This window comes from Manis pentadactyla, chromosome 2 (genome assembly GCF_030020395.1).
Source record: "Manis pentadactyla isolate mManPen7 chromosome 2, mManPen7.hap1, whole genome shotgun sequence".
Classification (NCBI taxonomy): Eukaryota; Metazoa; Chordata; class Mammalia; order Pholidota; family Manidae; genus Manis; species Manis pentadactyla.
In genome coordinates, this window is record NC_080020.1 from 138,326,500 (window position 1) to 138,343,123 (window position 16,624).

Genomic DNA, 16,624 nt, shown 5'->3' on the forward strand with positions numbered 1-16,624 from the left:
TGCTACTTCCAGATGATGCAGAATTCAAATAACTTGACCTGCCTTTTAGAAGTGAGAGGTTCTGTCACCATAAAATTAATGAAGCATTTCATAAACTTAAAGGAGGCAGGGGTTTATCTCCAAAAGATATGTGTCATTAGATATCATCACATGCTGACATCCAAAGTTCAGAAGGTACAGACAGTGAATTCTGACAAACTGCTTGATGGAGATGCCCACTTACAATCACCGCTGGGACACTGGAAACCCCCACCGCAATACACACCACTGTAATACTCTGCAGGTGGCTCTGTGAGTCAAGACTTTTGGGGACATTTGCAAGTCCACTAAGCATAGATCAAAAGAGATCAGACATAACGACTGAGCAAGATCAACCTTAACCTTGTAAGGTCAGAGAAGTGAAGCGTGGCCTGTGCTGGGAGGTCACCTCCTCCTCGCTGACACTGCGGTCCTGCAGCCAGGGGACTGCAGCTCCCATGCACTGGTCGGTACTCTCTCACGGAAGGAAACTGCAGGCTGAGCACATTGTGCTTCTCTGGTAGAACCATCTTTGTTAAAGAATGTGAAAGGCACCAGCCTCTGAAAAATGTGTCCCACTGGCGTTTGGCAGTGGTGGGAAGAGCACAGTGTCAGCAGACCTGTTTGCATCCAGGTCACCTGACGGGTTATCCAGGGCACTGCCCAAACCTTCTGAGCCTCTGGTTCCTGCAGAATGAGGGAGAATGATACTGAGATCTCTGAGCCATTAATGATGATTTTGTGGAACGTGCCCTTTGCAAGCCAAGACTTGAACCAGCTCTGGGTGCCTCCAAACTGTGTCGTCCTCCTGCTCTAACCCCTGTTGGAGGCTCCAGGACCGTGACCGTGACAACATGGAGCAGCTCAGTGCATGATGACAACGCCTTCTGGCTTTCCTCTTGCTTGTGCAGAGGAAGGGGACACTGAGGAGAGAGAAGGGAGAGGAGGACGGGGGGCCCAGCTTAACCCCAGCCCCGCAGGACTGCCATTATCAAGTGCCTGACCAGTCACCCTGCCTGTGAGGGGCGCTCTGGTTAGATGCTGGGTCTTAACACCTAAGGCCAGGTGGGCTTCCACAGGGAAGACTCCAGAGGAGCAGCAGCATCCGGGAGAGGTGGTAAAGGACTGGCAGCCGGCCCCACCTGGTTGATGCAGTGAGAAACGCTGGTTTTTCTCCCAAATTGATAACAACACACCCACTGGCTCTGTAATGCAGTTCTTCAGGCTTATGTTCAGGGAATGGGTTTCGGGTTAATTACTCCTAGAAAAGTCAATGTGAGAATATTCCTTGGGGATAATTATGTGATTTGCAAGGACACTTAATCATCCATTCAGTGTTTTTTGGGATTAAAAACAAGGAACTTGGTAACAGCTGAGAAAATCGAGTGTTCCTCCGCTGGCCTGACACTCAGGGAAGACATGTGTGCAGCTGTCCTAATGAAGTACAGCTGCTGATGCACCTGCCTCTTTAAAATGTGATTTGCTATGTATTTTCCTCCAAATGGAAATGTACAAGGGAGGGTTCTGAAAACCACAATGTCCTTACACAAGCATAAGGCTATGTGATTCAACTGTTATTTTAATCAAACACTATTAGATAACCCTAAATAGAGATAGATACAATCACATATATCCAGTGTAATTCTTATAAGTATAGAAGTATAAGGGGTGGTTTAAGATCAGAAGAGAAAGGGAATGGAAACAGGTATGATTATAAATTAATTTTCCCATGTCCCACGTAGAGGCAGATGCCTGTGACTACAGCTCAGGGCCTCATTTGTCTTAATGGAGTAGAAGGGCAGGTTACTGGAGCCCATCATCACCTGTACATCGTCCCCGTGAAATTTTTTTAGCTGCCATTAGAACTGTTTGGGTGCTGTCCTTCTGTACAGAAGGGAATCATATTTTTCCTTAGTAAGCCCTTAGTGCCAGAACTTAAATATGATTTAAATGTTTTGCTCTTAGTTCATAATGGAAGAATTAACAAGTTAGTGTTAACTTCTCAGACTATTATGCTTTTTTATTAATCCTTCAGTTTTCCTTTATCTTATTCATCTCTTTTAGTTAGAGCAACCTTAAGAATGCATGAATTCATTTTTACTTTTCTTTTAGTCATCCATTAAATTCTTACTTTATGCAAGTTCTCATTTTGTGTATCATTTTTTTGTTCCTTAATGTAGTACTAAATTAATTTCTTAATTATTAAACCCTGGAATTCACAAAGCTGAAATCCATTTGTCCTTATGGAAAGTGGTCTGTTTTCTAAATATCAGACAGAATTTAGAGTTGTGTTTCTAAATTTGCAAATATTTACTCATCTCCCATTACCAGATAGATAGCACATATTAGCTCTAGCTAAACATGTCCTTGTAGGGAATTACCTTTATCAATTTAGACATGGGCTTAAAATTCTTTTGATATTAAGGCATCCATGCCATCTACTTGTAGCCACACGGGGAGCACCTTGGGACGAAGCCCCTCCCACTTCTCCTTACACAGAGCAGCTGTGTCCCTCGGTGATGACCTGGAGCGTGGGGATCAGACTGCGTGGGGACAGACGGGGGAACGGGAGTTGGCTCACCAGGCTGAAGCAAACTAACAGGCCTGCACCCGGGGCTACCCTCAAGGCCCGAGGTAAACTCCTGACTCGTGTGTCCTTGAGGTGTCTTGCAGGAACCTAGACCCCCACCGGGGTGGGGGGCGCCTCCTGGGCACAAGCACGCAGACCTGGGACCGGGTGGGGCCTGAGGACTGCCGACTAAGGCTCCTGAAACAGCCCATCACCGCACCACCCACAGTCAGGAGGACAGCAAGCTGGGCACACGCACCACGCCCCTTCCCGTAGCTCTGACTTTAAACCCCACTTGCGAGCCCATGGAGAGCTCGGGACCTGGGGCATCAGCCACCCATGCCTCTCGCCCGGCCCCTGCCGTGAGCACCGCTTTCTCTCACTGCGTCCTGAGGCCAACGTTTGGCTTTGCTGCCCCTTGGGCAGGTGGGCCTGGTGTGCTTGGTTCGGTAACATACTGTCGTGTACGGTTCTGTTGGCTGTGCGGTTTCTTCCCATTTCCACTGCAATTCCTGAAATTCTAATCATTTGGGGGCATTCAGTACACAACTTTATAGTGAATTTCTCCCCAGTAAATTTTTTGAACAAGACCATTTGATAAAAAATTTCATTCTGTATTACTACATTTTTTCATGCAAGCTCCTATTTCTCATCACCAGCATAATATACATAATAATTTGAGTGACTTTCACTTGAATAATTTCAAATAGCAAAACTACCTTTAAAAAATCTTAAAGTAGAGGAAAAGCAGAGACCAACTCAAAGCCACATGCTGACACGGATCAATGGGAGAAGGTGGTCCAGGCTTTCAAGGCCACCCAGGGCCACTGCTCCTACACTGCCACCCCCAGGCAGAAGTCCTGGGCTGCCCAGGAGGACATCCTGACGGCTAGTGTGTGCAATGTGCTCCATGGCCCAGACATAGGCCAGCGCCCCCTGGCCCCCAGGAGACACGTGACCAGGGACCTACCCCCTCCACAGGACACGGAGCACTGGGAGCGGACGACGGCCCATGTGTAGCTGGGCTGGGTGCTGGGCTGCTTCTCACCACCCAGCCGAGGCAGTGAGTATTCCCAGGCAATGCCCGGGTTCTTTCCCTGAAACAGCAGCTGCAAAACAGCAAAGGGGAAGACTTTAACAAGCTGGCAAGGATCCCGTCAGCATCAGCTAATTTGTTTAAAGTGACTAGAAACAACAATAATAACAACAGAAACTTAGTTGTAATAAAATAAACACGGTCCATTCCTGAAAAATTACATTGACTTTCCAAACAGGAATCAACTCTCCACTAGACTCAAGCATATCAAGAGAATGGGCAGATGTCCACATCCCTTGCCGTCCATCAGGGCATTCCTCCACACATAGCCCCAAACGCCTTTGCAAGTTGACACATGGATGTGATTATTTCCCTCGGTGTTTCCTTGGCATCCCTGCAAATCCTCTCCCTCTGAGCAAACCAGAAAGCGATGCCTCAAAAGCACAGTGACACTTCCCACTGAGTCCCAAACAACCCAGGACACTCGGGTGGTCTTCGTCCACGCATGGGCGAAGCTATGTCGGAGGACTCCCTGCTGTGATGGGACGTGGAGGGCTTTGGGCTACTGGCACTATTGTGGTTCTGGAGAGAAATGCCTTCCTTGTAAAGATCACCTCTCAGGTTGACCGTAGCTGTGAGCCACAGCTGAGAGCAGACATGCCAGAGGGTTCTTCACATCCTAGCCTGGCTCAGACAGAGCGGTTACCTTTTCCCTCATGAATGGGTCAGACCTACTGATCTGGGTGAGAAGGCTGTTTAACCTGTTGATAGAAATCTCATCTCTGAGCCTTGAGGCCTTTCCTGGCCCCTCATGTGATGCCCCAGCAGATAAAGGCACCTGCCCTTCCCTGACTTCCTGGCAACACATTCCCCTCCCAGACAACACAGATCAAAGCCTAGGTGGTGCAGGTGCCATAGGACAGGGTCGGGTCCTGGACAGCTGGCTGCACTGCAGGGCCATCCATGCACTCTCCCTCCTGGCAGTCAGAGCCTTTTCAACTCTTCTTCCTTCCAGAACAGTGCCTAACCAGCTGCACTCCTTTCCAGCCCCGAGCCCACCAAATCCCAGCCCTGATACCAAGAGGCTGGCATCTACCTCCACGATCAGTGTTTCGTTGGTTGGCCCGGCAGAGGTCAAGCTCTCTGGCTCTTTGTAGGACCGTCTGTAGTCGAAGGTGGTGCCTGAAAACTTGTATCGTCCGGGCCAGTCCACGGCCCAGTGTCCGTTCAGGTAGTACCTTCGGAGGGCATTGCGCGCAGAAATGTAGGAGGTAGAGATGTTCATTTCGTAGATGCGAATACTCCGGGCTCCCGGGGGAATGGTGAGCATCTGATAATACTCTAGAGTAGAGGGAGCAGGGGAGGGGGTCAGGCTCCTATTCCATAAAGATGCTGACACAAGGTCCCTAGGCACCTCTGTTTCTCCATAACCAGACCCGAGAATCCACATTTGGAATCGGGAGATCTGTTTTGGCAATCAGTGACATTGGTGCTATAAAGGACTTTTATTTTTTTAATTGGAGCTTAGCTATTATAATTTCTACTATTCCTAAGAACCATTCTAACTCAAAGAGTCTAGCAACCACTTCCAATCAAAACAAAGCTTCAAGGAGCAAAGGAGGGAAAGAGATTCTACCTGCCAGCTGCTCTCTCCACACAAGCCCTACCCACCAAGAAGCCCCAGATGAAGTCTTCACTGGGCCCCTGCAGGCAGCTCAGGTACTCACGGTTGGTGTGATGGTGCTTGGTGTAGAGGCCCTTGTGTGTCATGCAGTCTGAGTTGTTTCCCTTGCACACACCACACAAGTCTTCAACAGCATCGGATCCAAGGACATTGTCACATCCAACTTTCTGGGGGACCCAAGAGGTCACACATCATTCATGAAAGAAAAGATGACACAGGCACAGTCATAAACCTCAAGCAAGAAACCACCTCCCCAGCTGAAAACTGCACCAACACAGGGGAGTTAACAGATATTTATTGCATACCCAATATGTGCACAGCAAGACTGTAATTCTACTTCTCAGCTCCAGAGTAGGAAACGTTTGAGTGTGAAGGAGAAGCAGCTCTCTTTAGCAATGCTACATGACTGGAGTATGAGCCCTAAATTAAATCTATCAGCTTGTCATGTTGGCGAGAATGGTAAATTGCAGACTGACATAAAGCTCTTAGTATAAATGAGAAGCAGTGTGTCCCCACGAAGGTCCTGTGCTATGTGCCATTGTGCTTTTGAATCACCTTGTGTAATGGCAAAGAAGTAGCATGTGCCACATAGAAATTATTCCCAGCAGTAAATTCTATAAAAGTCTTGTTTGTTTACTGGCTTGGAATTTTCGGAACTCTTCATAATTTCTGTGATGCTTGCTAGTTTTACATTTCTTAACAAAGACTGAAATATATTCAGAAATGGAAATAACTACAGTCTCCAATCCCTCACTTGAAATCCTGAGGGGCAGATGCATTTCAAAACTAAGACTGTTTCTTGGATTTTAGGAAGGTAGTTAACATATTATGCATATAATGTGAGAGTCCCAGCAGGGTCTACAGTAGCACCCATAATAAAACACATCAATTATGTTTCAACAGCAAAACATACACACATTTTCATACTAAGCGGGATAAGTAAAACCGACAAATAGTTTCATATCACAGAAGGGCAGATTTGTGCCGCCAAACAACTTCAGGTCAGTTGATGTTTTTGCAGCCAAGTAAAATTTTCATTTCATGGCTTTTTGGATTTCAGAATTGTAAATAAGGGATTATGGCATTGTCCCCTTAAGAATACCTAAAAATAATAAAGTACTTAACAAGTCAACTAGTAATTAGACAAAATGGGTAGGAATTTGAGATCTTAAAACTGAAAGATCTCAAGAGAGTCATCTTGTTTAATCTTCATGCATTAAAGACAGGTGCCCTAGGGTCCTAGGGATGATGCCCCTTGACCGGGGTCATACAATGTACAGAAAACGAACACTAAGCTGAGGCCCCTGGATTCCGTGAATAACACATGCTGAGTAACTACACTGAAGCACCCAGTGTTCACCTGTAATGCATTTGATCTGGTAGCACCTTTCCTTGTTGATAATAAAATTCTTGCCAAATCTCACGCTGCACATGGCGGCAAGCTCGGAGCTTTAAGTTCGCTTACCTGCCAGACCTTTCCCAGCTTGTCTGCTGCCTCCCTCAACAGAAGAGACCCTTGCAGGGATGCACAGTGGCCTCCAGGCTCAAAGCTCACCCTGATTCATATACTCCCCAAGCTACTGCCCAGCGGCTGCAGACTGACGCTACAACACTGCTTGCTCCCACCCCTGAGCCTGTTCTACACGGACAAGAGAGGAAACCCTCTGAGCACAGCTTCTCGCCCCCTCCCCTACATCAGCGTCCCCCAGCCCCTGGCGCCCTCTGGGCAGTCGGACGATGGAGTGGGCTCCTACAAGTTCACCCTTTCCTGCACTGCCAGCTCCCCTGACTGCGGCCCCCACACCCTTCCCAACTCACCCTTTCAGGTCTGGCTGGGAAGCTCCCTTCTCCAAGGAAGCTCGCAAATCCCCCAGAGCTGCATCTGAAAGAATGCTGGCTCGCACCCGCTCTCCGTGCTCTGCGCACACCTGCACCACAACAGGTCTCTGTGTCCCAGAATGTGTGTGTCGGGCTTTCTCCCCCACTGGGCCATGAATTGGAGGGAAAGGGCATGTGTTAAGTGTCTGGTCTCTCTAGCCCTTAGAGGATGCCTGGCACAAAGCAGACTGTCTGGGGATGTTTGTTGAATGAATGAACGATCATTATTACCTCACATATCCCATCTATACAAACATTACGGCTATCCTCCGAGCATGGAGTCCCATCTTTGACTTTATTTGACAAAGAAAAGAAGAAATCAAATCCTTCTGCGATACAGTAGAGTTTGCATAAGTCCTGATCTTAAAAAGAAATACACACACAAACACAAATAAGAAAGATACTTAAGCTCTGATCATTTTTTCTCTAAGATTTAGATAAATTAAAAAAAATTCTTTGCCCATAAAACAACTCCCATAAAACACAATAATACATTCTTGCAAAGACATTTTTTATGGTTGTCATTAAGCTTGGGTATTTTCCCCCTTTAATTTTTCTAAAGCTTTACTATTAATTTTCACTCTATAGTGTCCCTTACTGGTCCTCGTCCTCTATGCAGTGGTTGGCACATAGTAGGCATTCAATAAATATTTGTTGACTTGAACTGCAACATTATTTTTCGATTGTTTTACTAGTAGAATTAATTGCTCTTGTAGAAATGCAAAAAATCATTACTACTTAGGAGCAATATATAAAATGCTTGCAAATAAGACATAATAAAATAATTAAAATAATCACATTTCTTAATAGCTAATGCATTGGATAAAATAACTAATATCTTTAAACTGATAAAGGGAATGACTTTTAGATGAAATCTCCAGAGAACAATGCTTTCTATAAATATAATGGATTATCAAAAATATTGACACATGGAGAAGAGTATGAATCATTACGCACTTAAGATTGGCAGATCAAGTTCATTTCTTCTCTGATAATACATTTCAAGGGTTTATGATTCATGTCATTCATATGAACTTTGGTAGAAAAATGCTTTCCCTTTGTTGTCTTCTTCATAAAGAAGGAAAGAGTCAATGATGAAAATTTTTCTGCCTCAGGAGTTTTCACAGGCTCAGGACTCATCTCCAAATATTTTCTTTATTATGTAAGATGAGACCCAGCTGAATGACTCTAGGAATCAAATTTAGCATGTGATTCTATGATTAATAAATTTATTTACTGATGACTAGCAAAGTCAGGTGTACCATGCATATTTTTGGACCAAAATTTCAAAATCTGTTTTACTTTTTTCTCCTTCCTCCTTGATTCTCACTGGCTTAATCTTTACTGAGTTTAGGAGTAAAAACACAACCAAAAATGCTTTGTGCAGGACTGCTTGCAAATTTCCTTCCAGAATTTACTAAGCTCACAAAGCTCTCACCAAGAAAACATTACATAGACTGGGATGGGGAAAATAAATATCATATGAAATTGCCCAACTTATGTATTCCCAAGTGTTGCTTGGATGATAGTCACAGTTATAAAGAATGAGATGGTTTGTTGTTCTTTGAATTTCTCTTTAAATTATGCCACTTGAGCTACCAAGCTTAAGTGATTGCATATAAGGATAACGTATTTGTCTCCAAGTGGGCAGTGAAGTCTTATGTATGACAAAAAGAAGTTTCTTGGTTTATAGTGATACCAAGATTTTCCAAATATAGTATGCTTGAAAATTATCTGATTTTCCAAAAGATACTAACATCTTTCTTTCTCTGAGAGTTATGTGTTCAACGGTGACATGCTTATAGCAATGGTATCATCAATGACTGATTTGCAATGAAAAAAGCATTGATCGATTATCAATAAATCATTTACTTTGAATTTTTTATTGCTTCTTCGAAGGTGTTGGTGTATGATGCCCACTCTCCGTCTTGCTTCTTAGTTTCTGAGCACATAGCTGGTCAAGTGTAGATAAGAGGCCAGTGGCTGTGGGACAGGGAGAGTCAAACTAGCCCCAGGAAAGCATCTGTGATGATGAGCCCACACAGCAGTGTGGCCTGTCTGAGCACCACACTGTCCATCAGAAACTCATTAGGGAGGAAAGGTAATGGCGGGTGGGGCTGTGGGTAAAGAAGTGGGTAGACAGTTACCTGCCACTTGTGTGTAAGGCTTCCACTTGTAGTGCCATCCCCGGAAGCGGTGGCTGTTGTACTCGGCGCACTGCAGGGCGCGGAAGTCAGCACTGCCCTGGGGACAGGCCTGGCTGTTGCAGAGCTTCAGCATGCGTGCAGAGCCCACGCAAAACTTCCCTCCGTGTGACGGTCTGAAAAGGGCAATTCACAGTTAGAAAACTTACACTTGAATAGTTATTTGCCCCTTCCTTGAAATTGGGCTTATCGGAGAGAAGGGGTGGATGATGATTTAAGTCACAGCAACCAGTGAAGGGAAGCACGATCCTTAAGTGGACACCGGCATATTCTTACACGTAGGCAATACCAGTAGTGTTGTTCTTATCCACTGAGTATTTACACTGTTGGTGGAACGGGCTAGACAGTGGGGAGTGGGCTGCATGTACTTGCTCCCTGCGCCTCCCAGCGCTCCCTGCAGAGGGCAGGGTAAGTGTGGCTGTTCTCTGCACTCCAGAGGGGACAGCGTAGGGTGGGCGGCAGGACTGCACAATTGATAGAAAGTGGAACTGAGACTGAAATTCAAGTACTTAGCTCTGCAGATGGCGACTTTTGCCCACTGCAGCTTCCCTGTAACAAGGCCAGGACACGAGACTGGGTCAGAAGAACCGGGCCTTCCACGGCTGGCGTTGACAGCAAACGCCCCCTGCTCATCCCTAGGGTTCATGTGGACACACCAGATCGAGGGTATCCTGCCCGTGCTGGGGACCTACTGGGTGTCATGCAGTAAAGACAGGACTGGGATGTATCAGGTCTTAAAGAGGTGTAGGTGCAGAAGGAGGACTTGAGAACCCTGGCACTGGGGACTGCTTTCAGGGTTCCTGCTGTCTCACAGGTGGCCCCAGGCAGACCGCGTGCTGCAAAGGTGAACATATTTGATGAAAAAACAAACATTTGTTTTCTTTCACATGAAAGAATGGAGCTTATTGATTCTTATTCATTTGTGTTCTCTATACTTTTCTCATGATTTGTTTACTTATTTGAATCAGACCCTTCGTATTTCATGAAGTGTGGTTAAAATCTACTTCCTGAATATCACCGTTGGGTCTGTTCCCTTTTGCTATGGTCAGATAGGTATAAACATCTTAAATTCTGTCAGAGATAGTGTTTAAGAAATGCTTGAGTAAAACAGCTTCCCCACTTAGTATTTCTTACAGTATGTGATGTACAGAATATTACCGAGCCTAGTACCTACGCTGCTCAGAAGGGTGGCAGCAGAGAAATGGCTCCTTCATGTGGAGGGGAGTCAAAGCATGCTTACTTGGGGTTTGTGCACAGGCGGTCTCTGTGGGAAACACCCCCTCCACAGGTCCGGGAGCATGGGGACCAGGGTGACCAGTCTGACCAGTGGCCATGTGTGGGCTTGGGGCCTTCATCGCCATATTTCACACACTGTCCTCCACGGCACCACTAAAAGTTAAAAATATGAAAGTTGATATGACTCACAGACGGATGGGTGGGTTCCTCACTACTGCAAACCTCAGACACGTGGAGTTTGATAAAACACGCAGATGTCAGCGTCCTACTCTCAGGTAGCATAGAACACAGTAAAATTAATGCTGTTTCTTTTCCTTTCCAAGCCTAGCCTCATTCTATAAATCCACACCAAGGGAAGATACACAGAAAAATCATTTTCTAACATCTCAGTTGTTGGAACTTCACACGTTAATTAAGCCGCGCTGCACAAACGTTCAGCCTGATTGCTCAGTATTTGATGAGTGACGTCTAACCTCTCCTGGAAACAAAGTGCTTTTCACATCTCATTTTGGGAGCAGACTGAGTCTCAGGTAGAAAAGTCCAGCTGGAGGTTCCACGCGACTCAACACCTCGTCATTTCCGGCCAGTGCTCTGTGCCTCGGCCAAAGCAGCTGGGCTCGGAGTCCGGAGGTTATTAACTGACATGTGTCAGAGGTCACGCAGGTTTCCGAGGAGATGAAACACCCGCAGAGCTCCACCTGTCCCTGCAAGGCTGGAGAGGCTGTCAGCACCCCTTCCTCAAATGAGGGGCTCATTGGTGTTAATTCACGCTAAACCCATGTGGGCTCTGCACTGCCATTGCACACGAAGGTCACACAAGGTCTACCATTGAGCTCCACGGCACTGCTACCCCGCTTTTGGTTTGGGGTAGACCTCACGGATCTTGGAGACCCCAGCCATCTGTTGAGAGGAGAAAAGGAAATTTCTTGTCCCTTGTCCCTGGCCTGGGTGGAGCCACAGAGCGCAGTCTTAGCCTGGGGGAGAGGGTGGGGTGACATCTACTCCTTCTATCTCCATAGTTAGAGCCACCAGATTTGTTTTGAGAGAAAAAAATGTGCTTTTATCAGAGGAAAATTGCAATACTTCAGTTACCAGCTGGTATGTTCGGTTAAAACATGTCAGATTGCAGATATTTGACCACCATTGCTACACAGAAATGGCAAAACAAATTGTTTGATTTAATATTACTTAAGGAAGAAAAACTGAATTTAAAGACAAGTAATTTGAGGAAAAAAGCCTCACCCATTCGGTTCTTTGATTCTTTCCTATAAATAAAATAGTTGTCTCCTTCCTTACCTCACCCCAAGGGACAGAACCAAGTACCAAGGTGCCCTGTCCCCTCTCAGCTCAACAAGGGGCACGTGGCCTCGTGAGTCACAGGCGAGGACTGGCAGGGGCAGCCAGCCCTGGTGGCTGTGGGCAGGACCCTGGAGGAGAAGGGAGAAGCCAGGGGTTTCATGGGGTTTTGTCCCAGTTGTATTAAATCATGTCAAAGCTTTTTCAAAAAGGGAACAGCAGATATGAAAGCAAGAATCATGGGGACTAACTCATAAAATAGTGCCTGGTGTTAAAGGTACTTGAAATAATTCCTTTGTTATGGTTATAAGTCAGCAACTTGATACATATTTAAGTTAAACTGTTTAACTTTGCTTTTGCTATTTAGGGATTACTTTAATACAATTTAGTTTTTCTTTTAAAGTTACACAAAATGTTAACACTATTTTTCAAAATTTAGGGCCTATGTCCTTATTTTGTAAGTAAGAAAATAATTATATAGTGCAGTATTTCTTTTTCTTTAATAAATGATAGCACACTACACAGTTTTCTTTCCATCCTGCTTTTCCATTTAACCATTATTTTGTGGGTCACCCACAGAAATGTGCAGACACCTGGCACTCCTTCTGCATTACATAACTTCCCATGAGGGGTTTTCAACCAGTCCCTTCTCCGTGGACCTCTGTATCATTTCCAGTCTTTGGCTATGACCATTACTGCTGCAATTAATAGACTTGCAAATGCATCTTTTACTATTTTTGCCAAAGTACCTGTAAATGACTGACTTTTCATCTTCAAAAAGCTTTTGGAGAATGTGAAGACAAAACACTACCAGGGATACACGGGTGCATTTAGACACAAACACAAACACACATGCACACACAGAGTATAATTTCACACAGGCCACAGACTTGTGCAGCCTACCTGTGAGTAATTTGCGGGTAAGAACCCTGTGTTCATTGCACATACAAAGTTTTCACTGAAATACTACCTAAGTTTCTGAGGACTGTCCCATGTTGGTCACAGTCTTGTTTGCTTATGGGGAGTATGGCCTGTAGGGGAAGGCTTTGTCTTAGAAACCTCTTGCTATGCTTCCTGCTATGCTCCTGTCCACAGAATCCGCATGTCACACCTGAACCCAGTGCCTACAGGACAGCAGCCGATGCTACGCAAAAGCGAACACTGTGGAGTGAAATGAGTCACAGCATCAGTTCCTACAGCTGTGCGATTTTGAGCCTGCATGTCCTCCCATGAACATCAGGTCTGACGGAGACTTCCAGACTGCACTGTTCAAGAGATTCAACATAATGACACCGGAGAAGTGTCTCCCACCACGTGTGATACGATTCCAGAGGGAGAGACGGCCTGATTCACACTAGGGACCTATGATTATTAAAGACCCAGAGCCTGCTCTGGGACATATCCAGGTGGGGGTCCTGACACCTGGCCTGGGTTTCTCCTAGCATGAGCACAGGGAAGCCCAGTGTCCCCTTCCTGGAAAAGCTCTTGAGTGGACGAAGGGACTGCAATAGGCTGATGCTCACAGGGCAGTTGTGAGCATTAAATGTGTATAATTTACTAAGTATAGTGCTTGCTAATATATAATATTAAATTAATAAACATTAGTCAGGTTTGCACAGGCATGACCACCAAGCCTGGCAAGGTGAGGAGAGGTGGGTCTCCATGCAGAAGAGTGCACAGACACAGTGAGGCCCTCGCCAGTCATCCAGGACACCCACTGCTCTGGAATATCCCAAGGTACGGAGGCCCTGACTTCTGCCAGCACTTGCTTCCAAATCGACAAACCTCACAGACACATGCGAACCAACAATACGTGACACACAACGGACACCAAAGGGAGCTTTTATAGGAGCCCCAGCGCTCACCCCACTGTGGCCACTGGGCAGCTGTGGGGCCTGGGAAAGGTCACTTTATTGCTGCATGATTGTAGGCACCCATCCTGGCTTAGCATGTCCTAATTCTTCCCAATATGAAGGAAAAGCTATATTTAGAAACACAAGGGAAAAAATTTTAAAACACCAATGAAATTCACTTGAACTGTGCTTGCAAGGTAAATAAATTGTAGCAAGAATATACGGGGGGTGGAGCCAAGATGGCAGCATGAGTAGAGCAGCAGAAATCTCCTCCCAAAACCACATATATCTATGAAAATATAACAAAGACAACTCTTCCTAGAATAAAGACCAGAAGACACAAACAACATCCAGACCACATCCACACCTGCGAGAACCCAGTGCCTCATAAAGGGGGTAAGATACAAGCCCCGGCCTGGCGGGACCGAGCACCCCTACCCCCAGCTCCCGGTGGGAGAACAATAGGCAGAGCGGGAGGGAGACGGAGCCCAGGACTGCCGAACACCCAGCCCCAGCCATCCGGACCAGAGCGCAGACACAGTGCGTGCGCAGGGCCCTGGATACAAGGGAAATAGGGCAGCAAGAACAGTGAGAGGGTACCGGAGGCCTGGCGCCGGAGGACATAAGAAAAGCAAGCGGCCATTTTTTTTTCTGTTTTGTTTTGGTGAGCGCTTTTTGGAAGTCTTAAAGGGAAAGGGACCCCAATACTAGGGAAACAGGGCAGCAAGACAGGTGAGCAGATGCCTGAGGCTGGCGCCGGAGAATAAAGACGAACGAGAGGACAAATTTTTTATTTATTTATTTTTTTAATTTCTAAATTTACTTATTAATTCTTTTTGTGGTCGTTGTTTTGTTCTGGCGGGTGCTTTTTGGAAGTCTTAAAGGGGCAGGGCGGGACACTTAATCCAGAGGTAGGGAATCCTGGATCTCTGGGCACCCTAACCCCTGGGCTGCAGGGAGCAGGGAGGCCCCTTACGGAGATAAATAGCCTCCCAGCAGCTCCTGCTCCAAAGCAACTCCACCATTTTGGAGTAGCTGCCCGAGCCAGGCCACGCCCACAGCAACAGCTGAGATTAACTCCATAGCAGCCGGGCAGGAAGCAGAAGCCCTGTCTGCGTGCAGCTGCACAGCACAAGCCACTAGAGGTCGCTGTTCTCCCAGGAGAGGAGGGCCACAAACCAACAAGAAAGGAAGTCCTTCCAGCCGTCACTCGTCCCAGTTCTGCAAACTATTCCTATCACCATGAAAAGGCAAAACTACAGGCAGACAAAGATCACAGAGACAACACCAGAGAAGGAGACAGACCTAACCAGTCTTCCTGACAAAGAATTCAAAATAAGAATCATAAACATGCTGACAGAGATGCAGAGAAATACGCAAGAGATATGGGATGAAGTCCGGAGGGAGATCACAGATGCCAGAAAGGAGATTACAGAAATGAAACAAACTCTGGAAGGGTTTATAAGCAGAATGGATAGGATGCAAGAGGCCATTGATGGAATTGAAACCAGAGAACAGGAACGCATAGAAGCTGACATAGAGAGAGACAAAAGGATCTACAGGAATGAAACAATGTTAAGAGAACTGTGTGACCAATCCAAAAGGAACAATATCCGTATTATAGGGGTACCAGAAGAAGAAGAGAGAGGAAAAGGGATGGAAAGAATCTTGGAAGAAATAATTGCTGAAAACTTCCCAAACTGGGGGAGGAAATAATCAAACAGACCATGGAAATACACAGAACCCCCAACAGAAAGGATCCAAGGAGGACAACACCAAGACACATAATAATTAAAATGGCAAAGATCAAGGACAAGGAAAGAGTTTTAAAGGCAGCTAGAGAGAAAAAGGTCACCTGTAAAGGAAAACCCATCAGGCTAACATCAGACTTCTCGACAGAAACCCTACAGGCCAGAAGAGAATGTCATGATATATTAAATGCAATGAAACAGAGGGGCCTTGAACCAAGGATACTGTATCCAGCATGACTATCATTCAAATATGATCGTGGGATTAAACAATTCCCAGACAAACAAAAGCTGAGGGAATTTGCTTCCCACAAACCACCTCTACAGGACATCTTACAGGGACTGCTCTAGATGGGAGCACTCCTAGAAAGAGCACAGCACAAAACACCCAACATATGAAGAATCGAGGAGGAGGAATAAGAAGGGAGAGAAGAAAAGAATCTCCAGACAGTGTATATAACAGCTCAATAAGCGAGCTAAGTTAGGCAGTAAGATACTAAAGAGGCTAACCTTGAACCTTTGGTAACCACGAATTTAAAGCGTGCAATGGCAATAAGTACATATCTTTCAATAGTCAGCCTAAATGTTAATGGACTGAATGCACCAATCAAAAGACACAGAGTAATAGAATGGATAAAAAAGCAAGACCCATCTATATGCTGCTTACAAGAAACTCACCTCAAACCCAAAGACATGTACAGACTAAAAGTCAAGGGATGGAAAAACATATTTCAGGCAAACAATAGCGAGAAGAAAGCAGGGGTTGCAGTACTAATATCAGACAAAATAGACTTCAAAACAAAGAAAGTAACAAGAGATAAAGAAGGACACTACATAATGATAAAGGGCTCAGTCCAACAAGAGGACATAACCATTATAAATATATATGCACCCAACACAGGAGCACCAGCATATGTGAAACAAATACTTACAGAACTAAAGGGGGAAATAGACTGCAATGCATTCATTCTAGGAGACTTCAACACGCCACTCACCCTAAAGGATAGATCCACCGGGCAGAAAATAAGTAAGGACACGAAAGCACTGAACAACACAGTAGAGCAGATGGACCTAATAGACATCTACAGAACTCTACATCCAA

The 16,624-nt window shown here is 45.6% G+C and overlaps 1 protein-coding gene across 1 annotated transcript in view; it reads right to left on the bottom strand.

The window, feature by feature from the left end:
- ADAMTS16 (ADAM metallopeptidase with thrombospondin type 1 motif 16) overlaps positions 1–16,624 on the bottom strand; it is a 170,384-nt gene that overhangs the window by 70,370 nt on the left and 83,390 nt on the right. Inside the window, exons 12-17 of the mRNA XM_036919748.2 lie at positions 10,630–10,778; positions 9,333–9,505; positions 7,417–7,547; positions 5,351–5,474; positions 4,720–4,964; positions 3,558–3,696 (exon numbers count right to left, since the gene is read on the bottom strand). Coding sequence (XP_036775643.2) covers positions 3,558–3,696; positions 4,720–4,964; positions 5,351–5,474; positions 7,417–7,547; positions 9,333–9,505; positions 10,630–10,778 — 961 coding nt within the window. The remainder of the gene's footprint in view (positions 1–3,557; positions 3,697–4,719; positions 4,965–5,350; positions 5,475–7,416; positions 7,548–9,332; positions 9,506–10,629; positions 10,779–16,624) is intronic.